Consider the following 15500-nt stretch of genomic DNA (forward strand, 5'->3'; position numbering starts at 1 on the left):
CAGCTTCACAAAGTGGTGTGCTTGGGGAAGAGGGGAGAGAAAGAAACAAAATGTCCCAATAATTTAATGGCAGAGCTAGACGAGAGCATTTACGGCTATTCTGGGACTCTCCAACAAAAGCTTTTCCTGTATGCACAGACATTCATAATACTGGTATCTCTCATCGCCAGCTCTGGCATGTACAAGTACATGGTCACGATGCCCTTTGTACAGCATGAGAAGAGCACATGGGGATGCCCAGGAGGCATCTGGACAGCACACAGCAAAACAGAAGGCTGAACTCTCCCCATAGAACCCCATTAAAAAACAATGTCTATTACAAAGTCACGTTTGCTGTTTTTCCGCTTTATAAAGTCAGCGACGCTGGAGGGTGTCCAGCGGAATCCGTCCTCCAGGAATGAGTGCAAAAGGGGAGCACACGGCTCAGGGATGTCCCTTCAGTGAGCAGATGGAAGGAGTGGCTGGAGGCCTCCCATCCATTTCGGACAAACACACACACACAGAAAAGGATTATTGCCAGCTTGTGTACTTCACAATGTGATTTTTGTATTTTGAAAGCTTGAATTGTCCTTGATGCTGTTGGTGTGAGTTTTGTATTCCATAATGGTGTTGGGAGGTAGGTTAAGCACTCGCCGAAGCGTATCCCGGATTTGGGCTGTGGTTGCTTGGTCGCTGGCAGTCTTATTCCATATTGAAATAATGTCCTCCTGAAAGCGGACAGAGACCACAGCCCCACAGATCTCCTCTCCCACCATGAACTGTTCCCCCAACATGGCCAGGATGAGATTCTCCCAGCATCGGGAGGCCAAGCCCTTTCGCAACCGAATAATCCACTTGCCACCATTTTTATTTGCATCATCCATGTGGCTATAAAACCTCCAGAACTGCTCCACAGAGGCAGAGGTATCAATCTGTTTGATATTCTGTTCATAGCTTTGTGAGCTGGTAGGACGGCCGGGGGTTCTCCTGGAATACCAGCGTGTGTAGTTGTATTGCAGGGGGTGCTCTGCTGGTCCAGGGACAACAGCCTGCCTTTTGCTGCTGTTCTGATTCTTGTCTCGTTCCGTTTTTTCTTTCTCACCATCTTTCTTTGTGCTGTTTTCTTCATTCTGATCATGGGCCCCACTGTCATCATCTTTCAAGGCGTTGAACTTGTTTATCCTCTCCCCGCCACTGCCCTCTTGCATTATATTTAATGTTGTGCCCTCTCCAATGTGTGAGAGTTCCTCAGTCTGTCTTTGTTTTTTATGATTTGACAATTTTGAAGAATACTGGCTACTGGCAGGTGTTTTGTTGACTGTTTTTCAATTTTAGTTTGTCTGATGTTTTCTCATGATTAAGTTGAGCATATATATGTTTACCAAGAATACCAGTGGCCAGGGCAGCGCCTGTAGCTCAGTGAGTAGGGCGCCGGCCCCATATACCGAGGGGGGTGGGTTCAAACCTGGCCCCGGCCAAACTGCAGCAACAACAACAACAAAAAAGAATACCACAGGACAATGCTGTGCAACAACTTAATTGTTGTTAAGTGTAGCACTTGAGGTATGTGATATTGATATGTCTGTGATGTTAAATCCAGTAAATTGGTTAAGGTAGTGTCTTCACATGTCTTAACTCTGAAGTTACTGTTTTTCCCTTTGTGATTAAGAAGTATCTTTTAGGGAGATGATTTGAGACCAGGCAGATAGATATTCTATTTTTCATCATATTTTTGTCCACTGATTTTTAGGATCCATCAGTGATTCTTGCTGTAATAATTATTGCTTTGTTGTGTGATTTTCCAGTTCCATCATTCTTTCAACAAACTTTAATTGGAATTTTACTGTAAGGAAAAGTCCCTTCTCTTCCATGTATTTATTTATATCATTATGGAGTCCTAGATATTAATTCTATAAGAAATTTATCATTATTATTTATTTCGTTACACAAATTACCCTCAATCTGGCTATTGGGAACTCTTCCAAGTTGGTTTCTGTGTGCTTTCTTCTTTCTCTTATTATTTTTTGAGAATTTCCTACTCTCTGGCACTACAAGATACTCTGTCTTAAGACTCAGTTTTACTGTTCAACCCCTAGAATCAACCGTTTCTTCATGGAGCTATGGTTTCTTTTATCTGTCCCCTTAGTTTTTGGAAATAAAGTTCTGAGCATGAGCATTCTTAATGACTTTACCACCTACTGATTAAAATTCAAACCAGATAGCCTAGCATTCAAAAATATCCATGCTCTGGTCCCAGAAGACCTTCTCAACCTTAGAATTTAAACTTCCCCTTCAGGTATCCGACCCTTACAAAAAGTAGAATAAATTTCAGCCAGTTCAGATAGACGTTTACCTCACAATCCATTCCTGATTCTAGCTGGGAGCTAATTTTTCCTTCCTTTGAAGTTTTATTGTGTGTTTATTTACCTTATGACATTTATTATATACACCAATGTTTTTGTCACATTGCTCACATTTCCCCTATCTTATTCAAAAGTACTTGAGAGCAGAATCTGTATGTTACAATCTATTTCACCTTCTTATGCTAAATGGTACCTTGCACATACTAGACATTCAGTAAATATTCATTATGTGGGCTGGGCGCAGTGGCTCATGCCTATAATCCTAGCCCTCTGGGAGGCCGAGGCGGGCGGATCACCTGAGCTCACAGGTTCAAGACCAGCCTAAGCCAGAGCAAGACCTTGTCATTAAAAATAACTGGCTGGGGCGGCGCCTGTGGCTCAGTGAGTAGGGCGCCGGCCCCGTATGCCGAGGGTGGCGGGTTCAAACCCAGCCCCGGCCAAACTGCAACCAAAAAGTAGCCGGGCGTTGTGGCGGGCGCCTGTAGTCCCAGCTGCTCGGGAGGCTGAGGCAAGAGAATCGCATAAGCCCAAGAGTTAGAGGTTGCTGTGAGCTGTGTGAGGCCACGGCACTCTACCGAGAGCCATAAAGTGAGACTCTGTCTCTACAAAAAAAATAAAAAATAAAAAAAATAACTGGCTGTTGTGGAGGGCACCTGTAGTCCCAGCTACTTGGGAGGCTGAGGCAAGAGAATCCCTCGAGCCCAAGAGTTTGAGGTTGCTGTGAGCTGTAACACCACAGCACTCTACCAAGGGTGACAAAGTGAGACTCAGCCACAAAAAAAAAAAATTATGTGTATGACTAGGTGGAACTAAAGTCAACGGAAGAACCAGAAGAGAGCTTCTAAGTGCTCTAAACCTCAAGCCAACCACCTACCTACCAGAAGTAACTGCTTATCTATTAAAACTTATGACTAAGATCCTTCTGGTAGATTGATCTTTTTTTTTTTTTTTTTTTGTGGTTTTTGGCCGGGGCTGGGTTTGAACCCGCCACCTCCGGCATGTGGGACGGGCGCCCTACTCCTTGAGCCATAGGTGCCGCCCTGGTAGATTGATCTTAATAAGTTGCTTCTTTCAGCCTAAACTTACAACCAACACTGCAATTATATATTTTTTTTTTATTTTATTTTTTTTGAAGCAGAGTCTCACTGTCGCCTTTGGGTTTTTTGCTTGTTTGTTTGTTTTTTGAGACAGAGCCTCAAGCTGTCACCCTGGGTAGAGTGCCATAGCATAACAGTTCATAGCAACCTCCAACTCCTGGGCTCAAGCGATTCTCCTGCCTCAGCCTCCCTAGTAGCTGGGACTACAGGCGCCCACCACAACACCTGGCTATTTTTTGGTTGTAGTTGTCATTGTTGTTTGGCAGGCATGGGCTAGATTCAAACCCGCCAGCACTGGTGTATGTAGCTGGCACCTTAGCCACTTGAGCTTTAAGTGCCAGGCCACTATGTCACCTTTGGTAGGGTGCTGTGTGTCACAGCTCACAGCAACCTCAAACTCTTGGGCTTAAGCGATTCTCTTACCTCAGCCTCCCACATAGCTGGAACTACAGGCTCCTGCCACAACCCAGCTATTTTTTTTTTTTTTTTGTCGTAGTTGTTATTGTTGTTTGGCAGGCCTGGGCTGGGTTCAAACCCACCAGCCCCAGTGTATGTGGCCGGCACCCTAGCTGCTGAGCTACAGGCACCGAGCCCAACACTGCAATTATAAAAACTACTGGGCGGCGCCTATGGCTCAGTGAGTAGGGCACCGGCCCCATATGCCGAGGGTGACGGGTTCAAACCCAGCCCCGGCCAAACTGGAATAAAAAAATAGACGTGTGTGGAAGACATTAAATAGCCGGGCGTTGTGGCGGGCGCCTGTAGTCCCAGCTACTCGGGAGGCTGAGGCAGGAGAATCGCCTAAGCCCAGGAGCTGGAGGTTGCTGTGAGCTGTGTGACGCCACGGCACTCTACCAAGGGCAATAAAGTGAAACTCTGTCTCTACAAAAAAAACTATTATTGGTGCTTGGGCTAGCATTGAGCTCCAAGTACCTCTAACCATTTTGGCTAGAGCTTTGAGATTCTGTCCTGTCGTTGGAAGAGAGAAATAGACATTGACAAACCTTGGTGGTCAAATGAGTGATTCATGATATGAGATATTTTGCTTCTTTGGAATAGCAAAAAATTACAGCTTCAAATGTTTTGTCTTCCCTTTTATGATTTCAAAGAATTTTTTTTATGGGGGGGGGTTCCAACAGAGCTATGAGTCTCTCAAATCTTGGTATGAAAAGAATTATTTGAGGACAAAGGAGAAAGTACCTCAGGAAAATAAAGCTCAAGTTGGAAGTTTTGTTTTTTATTTTTCTTTAGTGTGAAAACAAAAGCCTAATCTTTTCTAGGGAAAAGAAGTTCTCTCCAGAGAGACATCTAGCAGAGACATAGCTCAGTATTGATTTAGTCTGAGTAGAATACCTTTTAAATTTCTCAATGGGCCAGGCGCGGTTTCTCACAGCACTTGGGAACCGAGGTGGGTGGACCACTGAGCTCACAGATTCAAAACCAGCCTGAGCCAGAGTGAGACCTCATCTCTAAAAATAGCCCAGTGTTGTGGTGGGCACCTGTAGTCCCAGCTACTTGGGAGGCTGAGGCAAGAGAATCACTTAAGTCCAAGAGTTCGAGGTTGCTGTGAGCTGTGATGCCATAGCACTCTACCAAGGGCAACAAAGTTGAGACTCTGTCTCAGAAAAATAAATGAATAAATAAATTGCTCAGCGATTGGTTCGAAAAGTAGAAAGGATGAATCTTAGAAGTCTAGACACGTATGATGGGCTGATGTGACTAGATTGAAAGTACAACCATTTATCTTTGTTCACGAAGATTTTTCTGTCTTCTCTCCTAGGTGGATCACTTGGATAAGAATGGGCAGTGTGCTTTGGTTCATGCTGCACTGCGAGGTCATCTGGAGGTTGTCAAGTTTTTAATTCAGTGTGACTGGACAATGGCTGGCCAACAGCAAGGAGTATTTAAGAAGAGCCATGCCATCCAACAGGCCCTCATTGCTGCGGCCAGCATGGGTTACACTGAGGTAAGAAGTAGGTGATAGGATTATTTTCCAAAGTATATATTGAAGAATCTGGGGAACTAGGAGAAAAGAATTGTTTAAGACAAAATTATCTGGCTGGGCACAGTGGCTCACATCTGTAATCCTAGCACTCTGGGAGGCCGAGGCAGGTGGATTGCTTGAGCTCACAAGGTCTAGACTAGCCCGTGCAAAAGCAAGACCCCATCTCTACTAAAAATAGAAAAACTGAGGCAAGAGGTTCGCTTGAGCCCGAGGTTGGTTGCTGTGTGCTATGGCACCACGGCACTCTACCAGGCAACAGCTTAAGACTCTGTCTCAAAAAAAAAAAAAAAAAAGACAAAATTACCAGCCAAATTAATATGAATTTTTGATAGCTGCTCTGAATAATAAGGATATTAAATACCACAAAGCACTTGACTACTCTAATGCTGATGTCCCTGAAATTATAGGTATAGGAACATGAGAGTTGGAAAAAAATTGTGGAATTAATCTAATCTAATTCTCTCCCATGTTTCTACCCCTATTTGACAGACAATGACATGAAGGCTCACAGGGATTAATTTTTGACCTGCAGTCACCTGGTTAGACAAGGCGGCATGGGAAGAGCAAAACATTCAGAATCTCAGAAGGACCAGATTTAGAGCATCAGCTTTGATGCTCATTAGCTCTAGAGACCTTGGGCAATTTGCCTAATCTCTTAGAACCTTAGTTTCCCATAAGTAAAATGAAGTTAATAAATTCTTTTATACAGTCAAATTACTGGAAGCAGAGCTTTCACTTTTGTTTTTAGGGGTCATGCTCTGTATACTAGTCTCAGATAATGTCTCTACTCTGAAGAAATACAGGCTTTAATCATTTGCTGTGTATATGAACTGTGTTCTGGAGAAACATGTACCTGATAGGACAAATGCTCATTGTGACAGCTCTAGGTTTCTCTGCCAAGAAAGTCAGTCCCGATTCCTTTTGTGTGCAAGAGATCTAGTAATACTTGGGTCATCCAGGTATCTTCTGAATCTCACAGGCTGGCATCAGTAGCATAGTCTTCCACCTGAAGTTTGAACTGACACAACTTCTCGTTTCAGATTGTCTCCTACCTACTTGATCTTCCAGAAAAAGATGAAGAGGAAGTAGAACGTGCCCAGATCAACAGCTTCGACAGTCTCTGGGGAGAGACAGGTACTGTTCATGGACATTGCTGTCTTCTCTCGTGAACGTGTTGTATTCGTGTGGACTCCCTGTGTCTCATACCCTTACATTTTCCTGATATACCTTTGGCAGTCTTCTGTCTTATGGCTTTTGTATTGGGAACAATTCAGCCAAAACAAAAAGTCAAGCAATTTCCCTTTTCCTTTTTTTTTTCAAATCTTCAAATCAGAATTTTAATGCTTTCATCAGTGTTACAGCATTTACTTTCTTCTTACTACTAAGGTAATAGCACCTTCTAAAATGATTTTAATGCAACAAATCATTTAAATGGATAGATTTGAACAATGTTTTACAATGGACTAATTTCATCTCCCAGTCATTATAATGACATCTCAACAATGCAGGGAAGTTCATAGCTACAAAGCAAGCTAACATGAGTGCTCAAGCAAGTATCCTGGGATGTGTAATCCAGAATATAAACTTCTGGGGAGTTTGCTCCCTTTACCATTTAAATGTTCAACTTTTTAAATCTATAGGCCATTGCCTGTTGTTCAATTACATCCTTTTAAGAGGTTTTTTGGGTTTTTTTTTTTTTGAGACAGAGCCTCAACCGGTTGCCCTGGGTAGAGTGCTATGGTATCACAGCTCACAGCAACCTCCAACTCCTGGGTTTAAGCAATTCTCTTGCCTCAGCCTCCCAAGTAGTTGGGACCACAGGCACCCGCCACAACACCCAGCTATTTTTTAGTTGTAGTTGTCATCGTTGTTTGGCAGGCCCAGGCTGGATTCGAACCCGCCAGCTCTGGTATATGTAGCTGGCATCTTAGCCGCTTGAGCTACAGGCACCAAGCCCTCTTAAGAGGTTATATAATAAAATGAGAATTAGGTGGGGCGGCGCCTGTGGCTCAAAGGGGTGGGGCACCAGCCCCATATGCCAGAGGTGGCGGGTTCAAACCTAGCCCCGCCAAAAGCTGCAAAAAAAAAAAAAAAAAATGAGAATAAGGTGCTAATATTCCTTTAGTATTATCACTTAAAAAATAATTTATTCGGCTCGGCGCGTGTGGGTCAAGCGGCTGAGGCACCAGCCACATACACCTGAGCTGGCAGGTTCGAATCCAGCCCGGGCCTGCCAAACAACAATGATGGCTGCAACCAAAAAAAAAAAAAAATAGCCGGGCATTGTGGCAGGCACCTGTAGTCCCAGCTACTTGGGAGGCTGAGGCAGGAGAATCGCTTGAGCCCAGGAGTTGGAGGTTGCTGTGAGCTGTGATGCTACGGCACTCTACCCAGGGCGACAGCTTGAGGCTCTGTCTCAAAAATAAAATAAAATAAAATAATTTATTCACCTAATTTTAGAAGGACTTAAATTCAGTTATATTTTTAACTGTCACTTTTGTTCTTCACATCCAATTTGTCCTTTCTTTCTGAAGTAGTTAGACCATTCTGTCTACTCACTAGCCACATGCCTGTTTTAAGACTTCCTCTTTTCTCTAAGACACCCTATGTAACCCCATGGTTCTCCCAAACTTAACTATTTTGAAATCTAAAGCCACAGACATAAAGTTGTTGGAAAGAAGGGGGATAAGATGACAAGGCTGGTGAAAAAACACTAGCCAGTGCTGCAAGTCTGTTTGTGGACTTGGATCCATCTTTGATTCCACTGAGCACCTTGCAGGTGGATATTCAAGTATGTCTTTTTTTATGTGATCCTTATAGTAATTTAGGAACAAAGATTTCTCCCATCAAAATAATTCTTTCCAGCAAGGCACGGTAGCTCATGCTTATATTCCTAGCACTCTGGGAGGCCAAGACAGAAGATCACTTGTACTCAGGAGTTAAGTGTCTGAGCAAGAGTGAGACCTGTCTCTACTAAAAACAGAAAAAATTAGCCAGACCTGGTGGTGAGCTCCTGTACTCCCAGCTACTTGGGAGGCAGAGGCAGAAGAATCACTTGAACCCAGGGGTTTAAGGTTGCTGTGTGCTATGCTAAGGCCACAGCACTCTCGCCTGAGCAACAGAGTGAGACTCTGTCAAAAAAAAAAAAGGCTCTTTTCACCCGTATCTGTAAACCAGGATGTTAAATTTTTGTTAAAATATGGCTTAACTGAGTTTTATTTGTTGTAGTAAAGTTGCTATTTGGATGCACAGTGAAGGTACTACCCTATAAGACCCAACTCATCAGTTCCTCTTGGTTTATAGCAAAGCACTTCTGTATCTTTTGGTACTTCTATGCAAAGAGAAGCCTCTTCCTTGTGGCCTTTGCAAGAAATGATTGTTGTCTTCCCTCCAAGTCTAAACTGGAGCATCTAGAGAAATATTAGTAATCTTTGATGTGTTTTTATGAAACTAGGGCAGTAAAAACTGTAGAGTAACCACAGATATGTGTCATATTTTCCAGGAGAAGTAGACCAATATTAAGATGGCCAATTTAGGGAAAATATAAACCAGAAGAGTATGCATTTGGTTAGGGTAACAATGTTACTAAAAAGACAAGATTCCTGAACTCATTTAAAATTAATAATGATAAATTGTGATTTTTTTTCTCATAACAAAATCTTATGTATGTTTCACAACTTTTTAAACATCATGTGGAATGGTCCAAAGCTCAGGAATTTATTTCTCAAAACAGTTCCTCCTTCTGTAAAAGCCAGAGGAAGCAGATGCCAGGCAGCTGCAGCTTAAGAGTCCATGACAGATTAAAAGAAAGCATGCAGCTGGAAACAGCTGCTGTCTCTTTAACCCCACCCTGAGGGAAGCCAGAGGACAGCCAGAGGGGAAGGGACTGGCCAGGACATCAGCAATCCTGGAGTTGCATATGTGACCCAGAGCTGCAGAAGGGACATGTTGTTTTACTTCTATCAGTGTAACCTTCCCCAACAGAGTGTTGCTATTATCTCCCAACTCCCTTCCAAGGGCACAGGCATATAACCACCCGGAGCAGCAAAGACAGTTATGGCCCCCTGGTGATAATGGATAGAAATTAGAAGACTAATAGTCTTTTTTTTTTTTTTGAGACTGAGTCTCACTTGGTTACCCTCAGTAGAGTGCCATGGTATTTTAGCTCACAGCAACTTTAAACTCATGGGTTCAAGCAATCCTCTTGCCTCAGCCTCCCAAGTAGCTGGGATTATAGGAGCCCACCACAATGCCTGGCTATTTTTTAGAGACAGAGTCTTGCTCTTGCTCAGGCTGGTCTTGAACTTGTGAATCAGGCAGTCCACCCACCTCAGCCTCCCAAGTGCTGGGATTACAGGCGTGAGCCAGTGCTCAGCCCAAGACTAATAGTCTTACATCAAACACATTCTAGTACTATACTTGAAAGAAATCCTAAAAATGAAATTCAAGAAGGATGTGAACTAAATAGAGGTCTTATTTTAGTAATACAAATTTCTTTTTTTTTTTTTTTTTTTTTTTTGGTAGAGACAGAGTCTCACTTTACCGCCCTGGGTAGAGTGACATGGTGTCACACGGCTCACAGCAACCTCCAGCTCTTGGGCTTACATGATTCTCTTGCCTCAGCCTCCCGAGTAGCTGGGACTACAGGTGCCCGCCACAACGCCCGGCTATTTTTTTGTTGCAGTTTGGCCGGGGCTGGGTTTGAACCCACCACCTTTGGTATATGGGGCTGGCGCCCTACTCACTGAGCCACAGGCACCGCCCAATAATACAAATTTCTTAACTAGTAATAACACCTTATGGCCTCAGGATTTTAAAAATATTTCATGTTTTGGGCGGCGCCTGTGGCTCAGTCGGTAAGGCGCCGGCCCCATATGCCGAGGATGGCGGGTTTGAACCCGGCCCCGGCCAAACTGCAACCAAAAAATAGCCGGGCATTGTGGCGGGCGCCTGTAGTCCCAGCTGCTCGGGAGGCTGAGGCAAGAGAATCGCTTAAGCCCAGGAGTTGGAGGTTGCTGTGAGCTGTGTGAAGCCATGGCACTCTACCGAGGGCCATAAAGTGAGACTCTGTCTCTACAAAAAAAAAAAAATATTTCGTGTTTTAAAGTGTACAATAGGCCAGTACAGTGGCTCATGCCTGTAATCCTAGGAGGCTGAGATGGGTGGACTGCTTGAGCTCAGGAATTCCAGACCAGGCTGAGCCAGAGCAAGACCCCATATCAAAAAATAGCTGGGTGTTCTGGCCGGCACCTATAGTCCCCGCTACTCGAGAGGCTGAGGCAAGAGGATCACTTGAGCCCAAGAATTTGAGGTTGCTGTGAGCTGTGATAGCATGGCATTCTACCCAGGGTGACAAAGCAAGACTCTGTCTCAAGTAAATAAATAAATGAAAATAAAGTGTACAGTAAAATTTTAAGTTATTTTTATATATATGTACCAGATCTCAAGATTTTAAAAAGCAAATATGTGAAACTTGGTAAACGGTCTGTGAAGCTAGTGAATGATGCCCCATGATCATATCAATGTACACAGCTATGATTTAATAAAAAAAAAAAGAAAAAAAAAGAAAAACTTCATGTCAGTTTGCTCATACACTCAGATTGTGTTGTGTTTAACTGATTTGAATATGTAATATATATGTGCAATAATTACACTATTATAAACATAAAATGGTATTTAAATACGAGTTAGAATGAAATGTATCTGTTGTTGGCTTGCCGCCTGTGGCTCAAGCGGCTAAGGCACCAGCCACATACAATTGAACTGTTGGGTTCAAATCCAGCCCGGGCTGCCAAACAACAATGACGGCTGCAAACAAAAAATAGTTGGGCATTGTGGCCGGCGCCTAAAGTCCCAGCTACTTGGGAGGTGGAGGCAGGAGAATCGCTTGAGCCCAGGAGTTGGAGGAGCTATGATGCCACGGCACTCTACCCAGGGTGACAGCTTAAGGCTCTGTCTCCAAGAAAAAAAAGAAATGTATCTATAATATAATTTCTAAATCTATGAAATATATTTAATTTTGGATAAAATTCTGGAATATGATGTTGTAATAGCCCTATAATTCAACACTCATAGCGAATGGATTTTGATTTGCTTTCTTATCTATAATGTTTATTAAGTGTCCATAATCCTTCCTAACTTATACCATACGATCATTTAAAATTTATAATGACCCATTGAATTGTGATGTTTCCTCCCATGGCAAACTCTTATATATATTTACATACAAAAAAACTGATCTGTGACCTGCAGCTAGTTGGTGGGAGTCTCATATCTACAACCTGACCTGAATTACATAATTTTTGCCTAAGAAAAATACAATGGTCATGTTTCCAACAATTTGTATGACTCCATCAAATCTAAGTCACCATTAACTTTAAGAAACTATATGAAAAAAAAAAAAAAGAAAGAAAGAAACTATATGTTCGTTATTTTATGTGACATTACAAAAACAAAAAAGCTTCTGGCAGTTAAAATGACATAATTATTTATTATCACATCAATTGTAAGATCTATCCCAATTTAAGAGATGTTAAAATTTGAGGGGGAGGCTCGGCACCTGTGGCTCAAGCGATAAGGCACCAGCCACATACATACACCTGAGCTGGCGGATTCGAATCCAGCCCGGGGCTGCCAAACAACAATGACAGCTGCAAGCAAAAAATGGCCGGGCATTGTGGTGGGCATCTGTAGTCCCAGCTACTTGGGAGGATGAGGCAGGAGAATGGCTTGAGCCCAGGAGTTGGAGGTTGCTGTGAGTTGTGATGCCACGGCACTCTACCCAGGGCCACAGCTTGAGGCTCTATCTCAAAAAAAAACAAAAAAAAATTTTTTTGAGGGGGGAAAGTGGATCCTAGAATCAGTGAAATATAAGATGTCCCAAAAGTCACCATACATAGGGAAAATGGGAAATTCTAGCTAAATGTACCTTTATGTACAAAATATTTATTACAAAATTTTACAAAATATTTTCTACATGTTGGCCACCTCTTTGTAAAAGTTTGTAATAACTATTTTGTAAGTAAAGATAGGTTTAACTCCACTTTCCCATTTTCTCTTTTTATGGAGACTTTTGGGACACCCACTATATCTTATCATATAATAAAATACTAATAGAAATATAATTTTTACATATCAGATTTTCTTTTCTTTTTTTTTTTTAATACAGAGTCCCACTATATCTACCTGGGTAGAGCGCTGTGGCATCACTGCTCACAGCAACCTCAAACTCTTGTGCTCAAGTGATTCTCTTGCCTCAGCCTCCCAAGTAGCTGGGACTATAGTCATCCTCACAACGCCCGGTTATTTTCTTTTCTTTTTTTTTTTTGTAGTTGTCACTGTTTGGCAGGCCCGGGCTGGATTCAGACCTGCCAGCTCTGGGGTATGTGGCTGGCGCCCTAGTTGCTGAGATACAGGCACCGAGCCTACATATGAGATTTACTAAAAGCAGGTCATTAGAATATCCTAGTTGCTTTTGTACTCCTTTTGCAACCTCTTTATCCTTCCAGATGCCATCTTCTTAACATCCAGCTTTCACCAATGAGATGACCCCCATCCATCCCTCAGTGTTATCACAGAACAACATGGAAGAAAAGTCAGTAAGGTGGCAAGATTGGTCACCACTCCCTCTTCTCCCTTGTGTTGTGGGCACACATCAGGACTGGCTTTAAGACCTTCTAGCCACTCTGGAGGCCAGCTCTGGAAATACATGGGCCTGAAGAAGCCAAAGTTAACCAAATAAGCCAGATCCCCTTAATTCCTACCCTCATCATCTTTTGCCTAGATTATTGCAACTATCTTCTAAACAGATCTTCTGCCTCTCTTGTTTTGTGAATCATCTCTCAGGCCTCAGCCTAAGCAATTGTTTCTAGCCATGGTCTGTTCATGTATCTTTGCTGCTCACCGACCTTCATTTTCTACTTATATTAAAATAGTTAAATCCTTTTAATGAAGGATTGAAAAGTTCTCATGAAAAGACCAGTCATGATCTCTGGTTTCATACATTGTCTGTTTCCTTCAGTCGTCCCAGTAACAACATGTGGTTTCCACCTCAGGGCCTTTATTCATGCCCCCCGTTTGCCTGTCGCCTCAGCCCTTACGTGCCTGTAAGTCTCTGTCTGCCAGCATCCAGCTCACATTATCACCTCTTCCTGAAGGACTTCTCCGACACTTCTTCTGTGCTCCCTCCATACCAAGCACATGTGCTTATCACATTGCCTATTATTATATTTCGTTGACTGTTTTCCTTACTCGACCATGAGCTCCTTAAGACCAGTGTCTGACAAATAGCTCAATAAATGTTTGTTTAATGTTGTTTTGGAGAGCAGTGATCAGTTTATACCTCCCCAACCACCTCCCTTCTCTCCCCTTCATTGAATTTACATGCCCTATCTGTGCTGTACTCCTTCAAGGTTGAAAATAGATAAAAGAGTCATTTGCTTCTCTGCTTTCTCTTTAGTGTCAGCATACCTTCCAAGCAGACTTTGGCCCTATACCCAGTTCTGAGCTGCATCCTGTCTCCCTCTTCAAACACCTCCTTCAAATGGTGAAAAAACACCATTTATGTCAGATAATCTCATCCGATGCTGACAAGCTAGGGAACAATTTCTGTTACTGGTCTTTTAGTAAGAGATTTGGCTCCCAAGTGCTGTGTTTGCTCTAGAAATTAGTTTGGTGTTTCACAGAACTGGCTTTACTTTAATCTCCTTTCTTTCAAAAAGTTTTTAACAGTTTTTGTTAAGATTCATATAAAATCCAGCCGGGCGGTGCCTGTGGCTCAAGGAGTAGGGCGCCGCCGGTCCCATATGCCGGAGGTGGCGGGTTCAAACTCAGCCCCGGCCAAAAAAAGATTCATATAAAATCCAGCAAAAGCAACTCCTTGATCTTGGATTTTGAAAAGTCTAAATTCCATTTTACATAGTTGTGTTGTTCTGTGATGAAATTGGCCAGCTGTGTTAATAACCATATCCAGCTATCAACTAAAGGTTGCTGCCAAATGAAATCATAACCAAAACAACAGAAATGATACAACAAAGAAAAAGGCCACATGGAACATTCCCTCTTATATAAATGTGATATGGGGGGGGAGGGGAAATGGGCCATCTAGAGCAATACAGTTGTTAGAGTGGACAGTGTAGCTTTCCAGATGGGCAGTAAGGATATTCAAACGTGTTCTATGAACTGATATCATTAGGGAGAGGCTTGTTTATGAAATACTGTCTATATTTTCTCCTGGGTGCTGTAAGTTCTTTTTGTGAAAAAGAATGTATTTGCTTCCCACACATAGGGAAGTTTGCTGCGACCCCATCATCTAGTAGCTACTTTAATTTTGATCTGAATATGGGAATTGTAAATTCTCCAAATGATTTGTTTTATCCAGCAACAAGATGATTCTTTGCTTCCTAATAATTGTCTATCCCAAATTCTTAAACTACTATTACATTCTGACCCTTGTATAAAACTAATGCTTTTTTTTTTTTTTTCTGAACTGTTGGAAACTTAGGAAAGAGGAAAGATCACTTGCATTTAGAGACAGAACTTTTTCAAGTAAATAATTATAGCCATTAACACCTGAGCTCATCCAGTCAGGGCTTGGAAGTGACCCTTACGTCAGATAGGACCACACCTCTGCCCTCCTGTGAGGAATAGAATAGACATGTCAGTGTCAAGACTTCCAGAGTAGGAAACCATATACCAAGGAAATTAGCTCTTTTTTTTTTCTTTTTAGACAGAGTTTCACTACATCACCTTCCATAGAGTGCTGCGGCATCACAGCTCACAGCAACCTCAAACTCTTGGGCTTAAGTGATTCTCTTGCCTCAGCCTCCCAAGTAGCTGGGACTACAGGTGCCTGCCATAACGCCCGGCTGTTTTTTTGTTGCAGTTGTCATTGTTTTAGCAGTGTATGTAGTTGGTGCCATAACTACCGTGCTATGGGCATCAAGCCAGGAAATTAGCTCTTTATGTAGAAGAGTAGCAAATATTTTTCCTAATTTGTTGTTTGGCTGCTTGCCATAGTGTTTGTCTTGCATAATTTTCATATTTCTTATGCAGTAT

The 15500-nt window shown here is 42.5% G+C and overlaps 2 protein-coding genes across 8 annotated transcripts in view; one reads left to right on the forward strand and one right to left on the reverse strand.

The window, feature by feature from the left end:
- Nucleotides 1–15500, forward strand: part of TANC2 (tetratricopeptide repeat, ankyrin repeat and coiled-coil containing 2) — a 382898-nt gene that overhangs the window by 342157 nt on the left and 25241 nt on the right. For all 7 annotated transcript variants that reach the window (XM_053567902.1, XM_053567904.1, XM_053567905.1 and 4 more), the window contains 2 exons: nt 5220–5405; nt 6485–6578. In XM_053567902.1, the coding sequence (XP_053423877.1) occupies nt 5220–5405; nt 6485–6578 (280 nt within the window). The remainder of the gene's footprint in view (nt 1–5219; nt 5406–6484; nt 6579–15500) is intronic.
- Nucleotides 337–1187, reverse strand: LOC128570188 (eukaryotic translation initiation factor 4E type 2-like). Its single transcript, XM_053569145.1, has one exon. It carries the CDS (start codon nt 1185–1187, stop codon nt 531–533), a length of 657 nt encoding a protein of 218 aa, XP_053425120.1. The 3' UTR covers nt 337–530.

This window comes from Nycticebus coucang, chromosome 18 (genome assembly GCF_027406575.1).
Source record: "Nycticebus coucang isolate mNycCou1 chromosome 18, mNycCou1.pri, whole genome shotgun sequence".
Classification (NCBI taxonomy): Eukaryota; Metazoa; Chordata; class Mammalia; order Primates; family Lorisidae; genus Nycticebus; species Nycticebus coucang.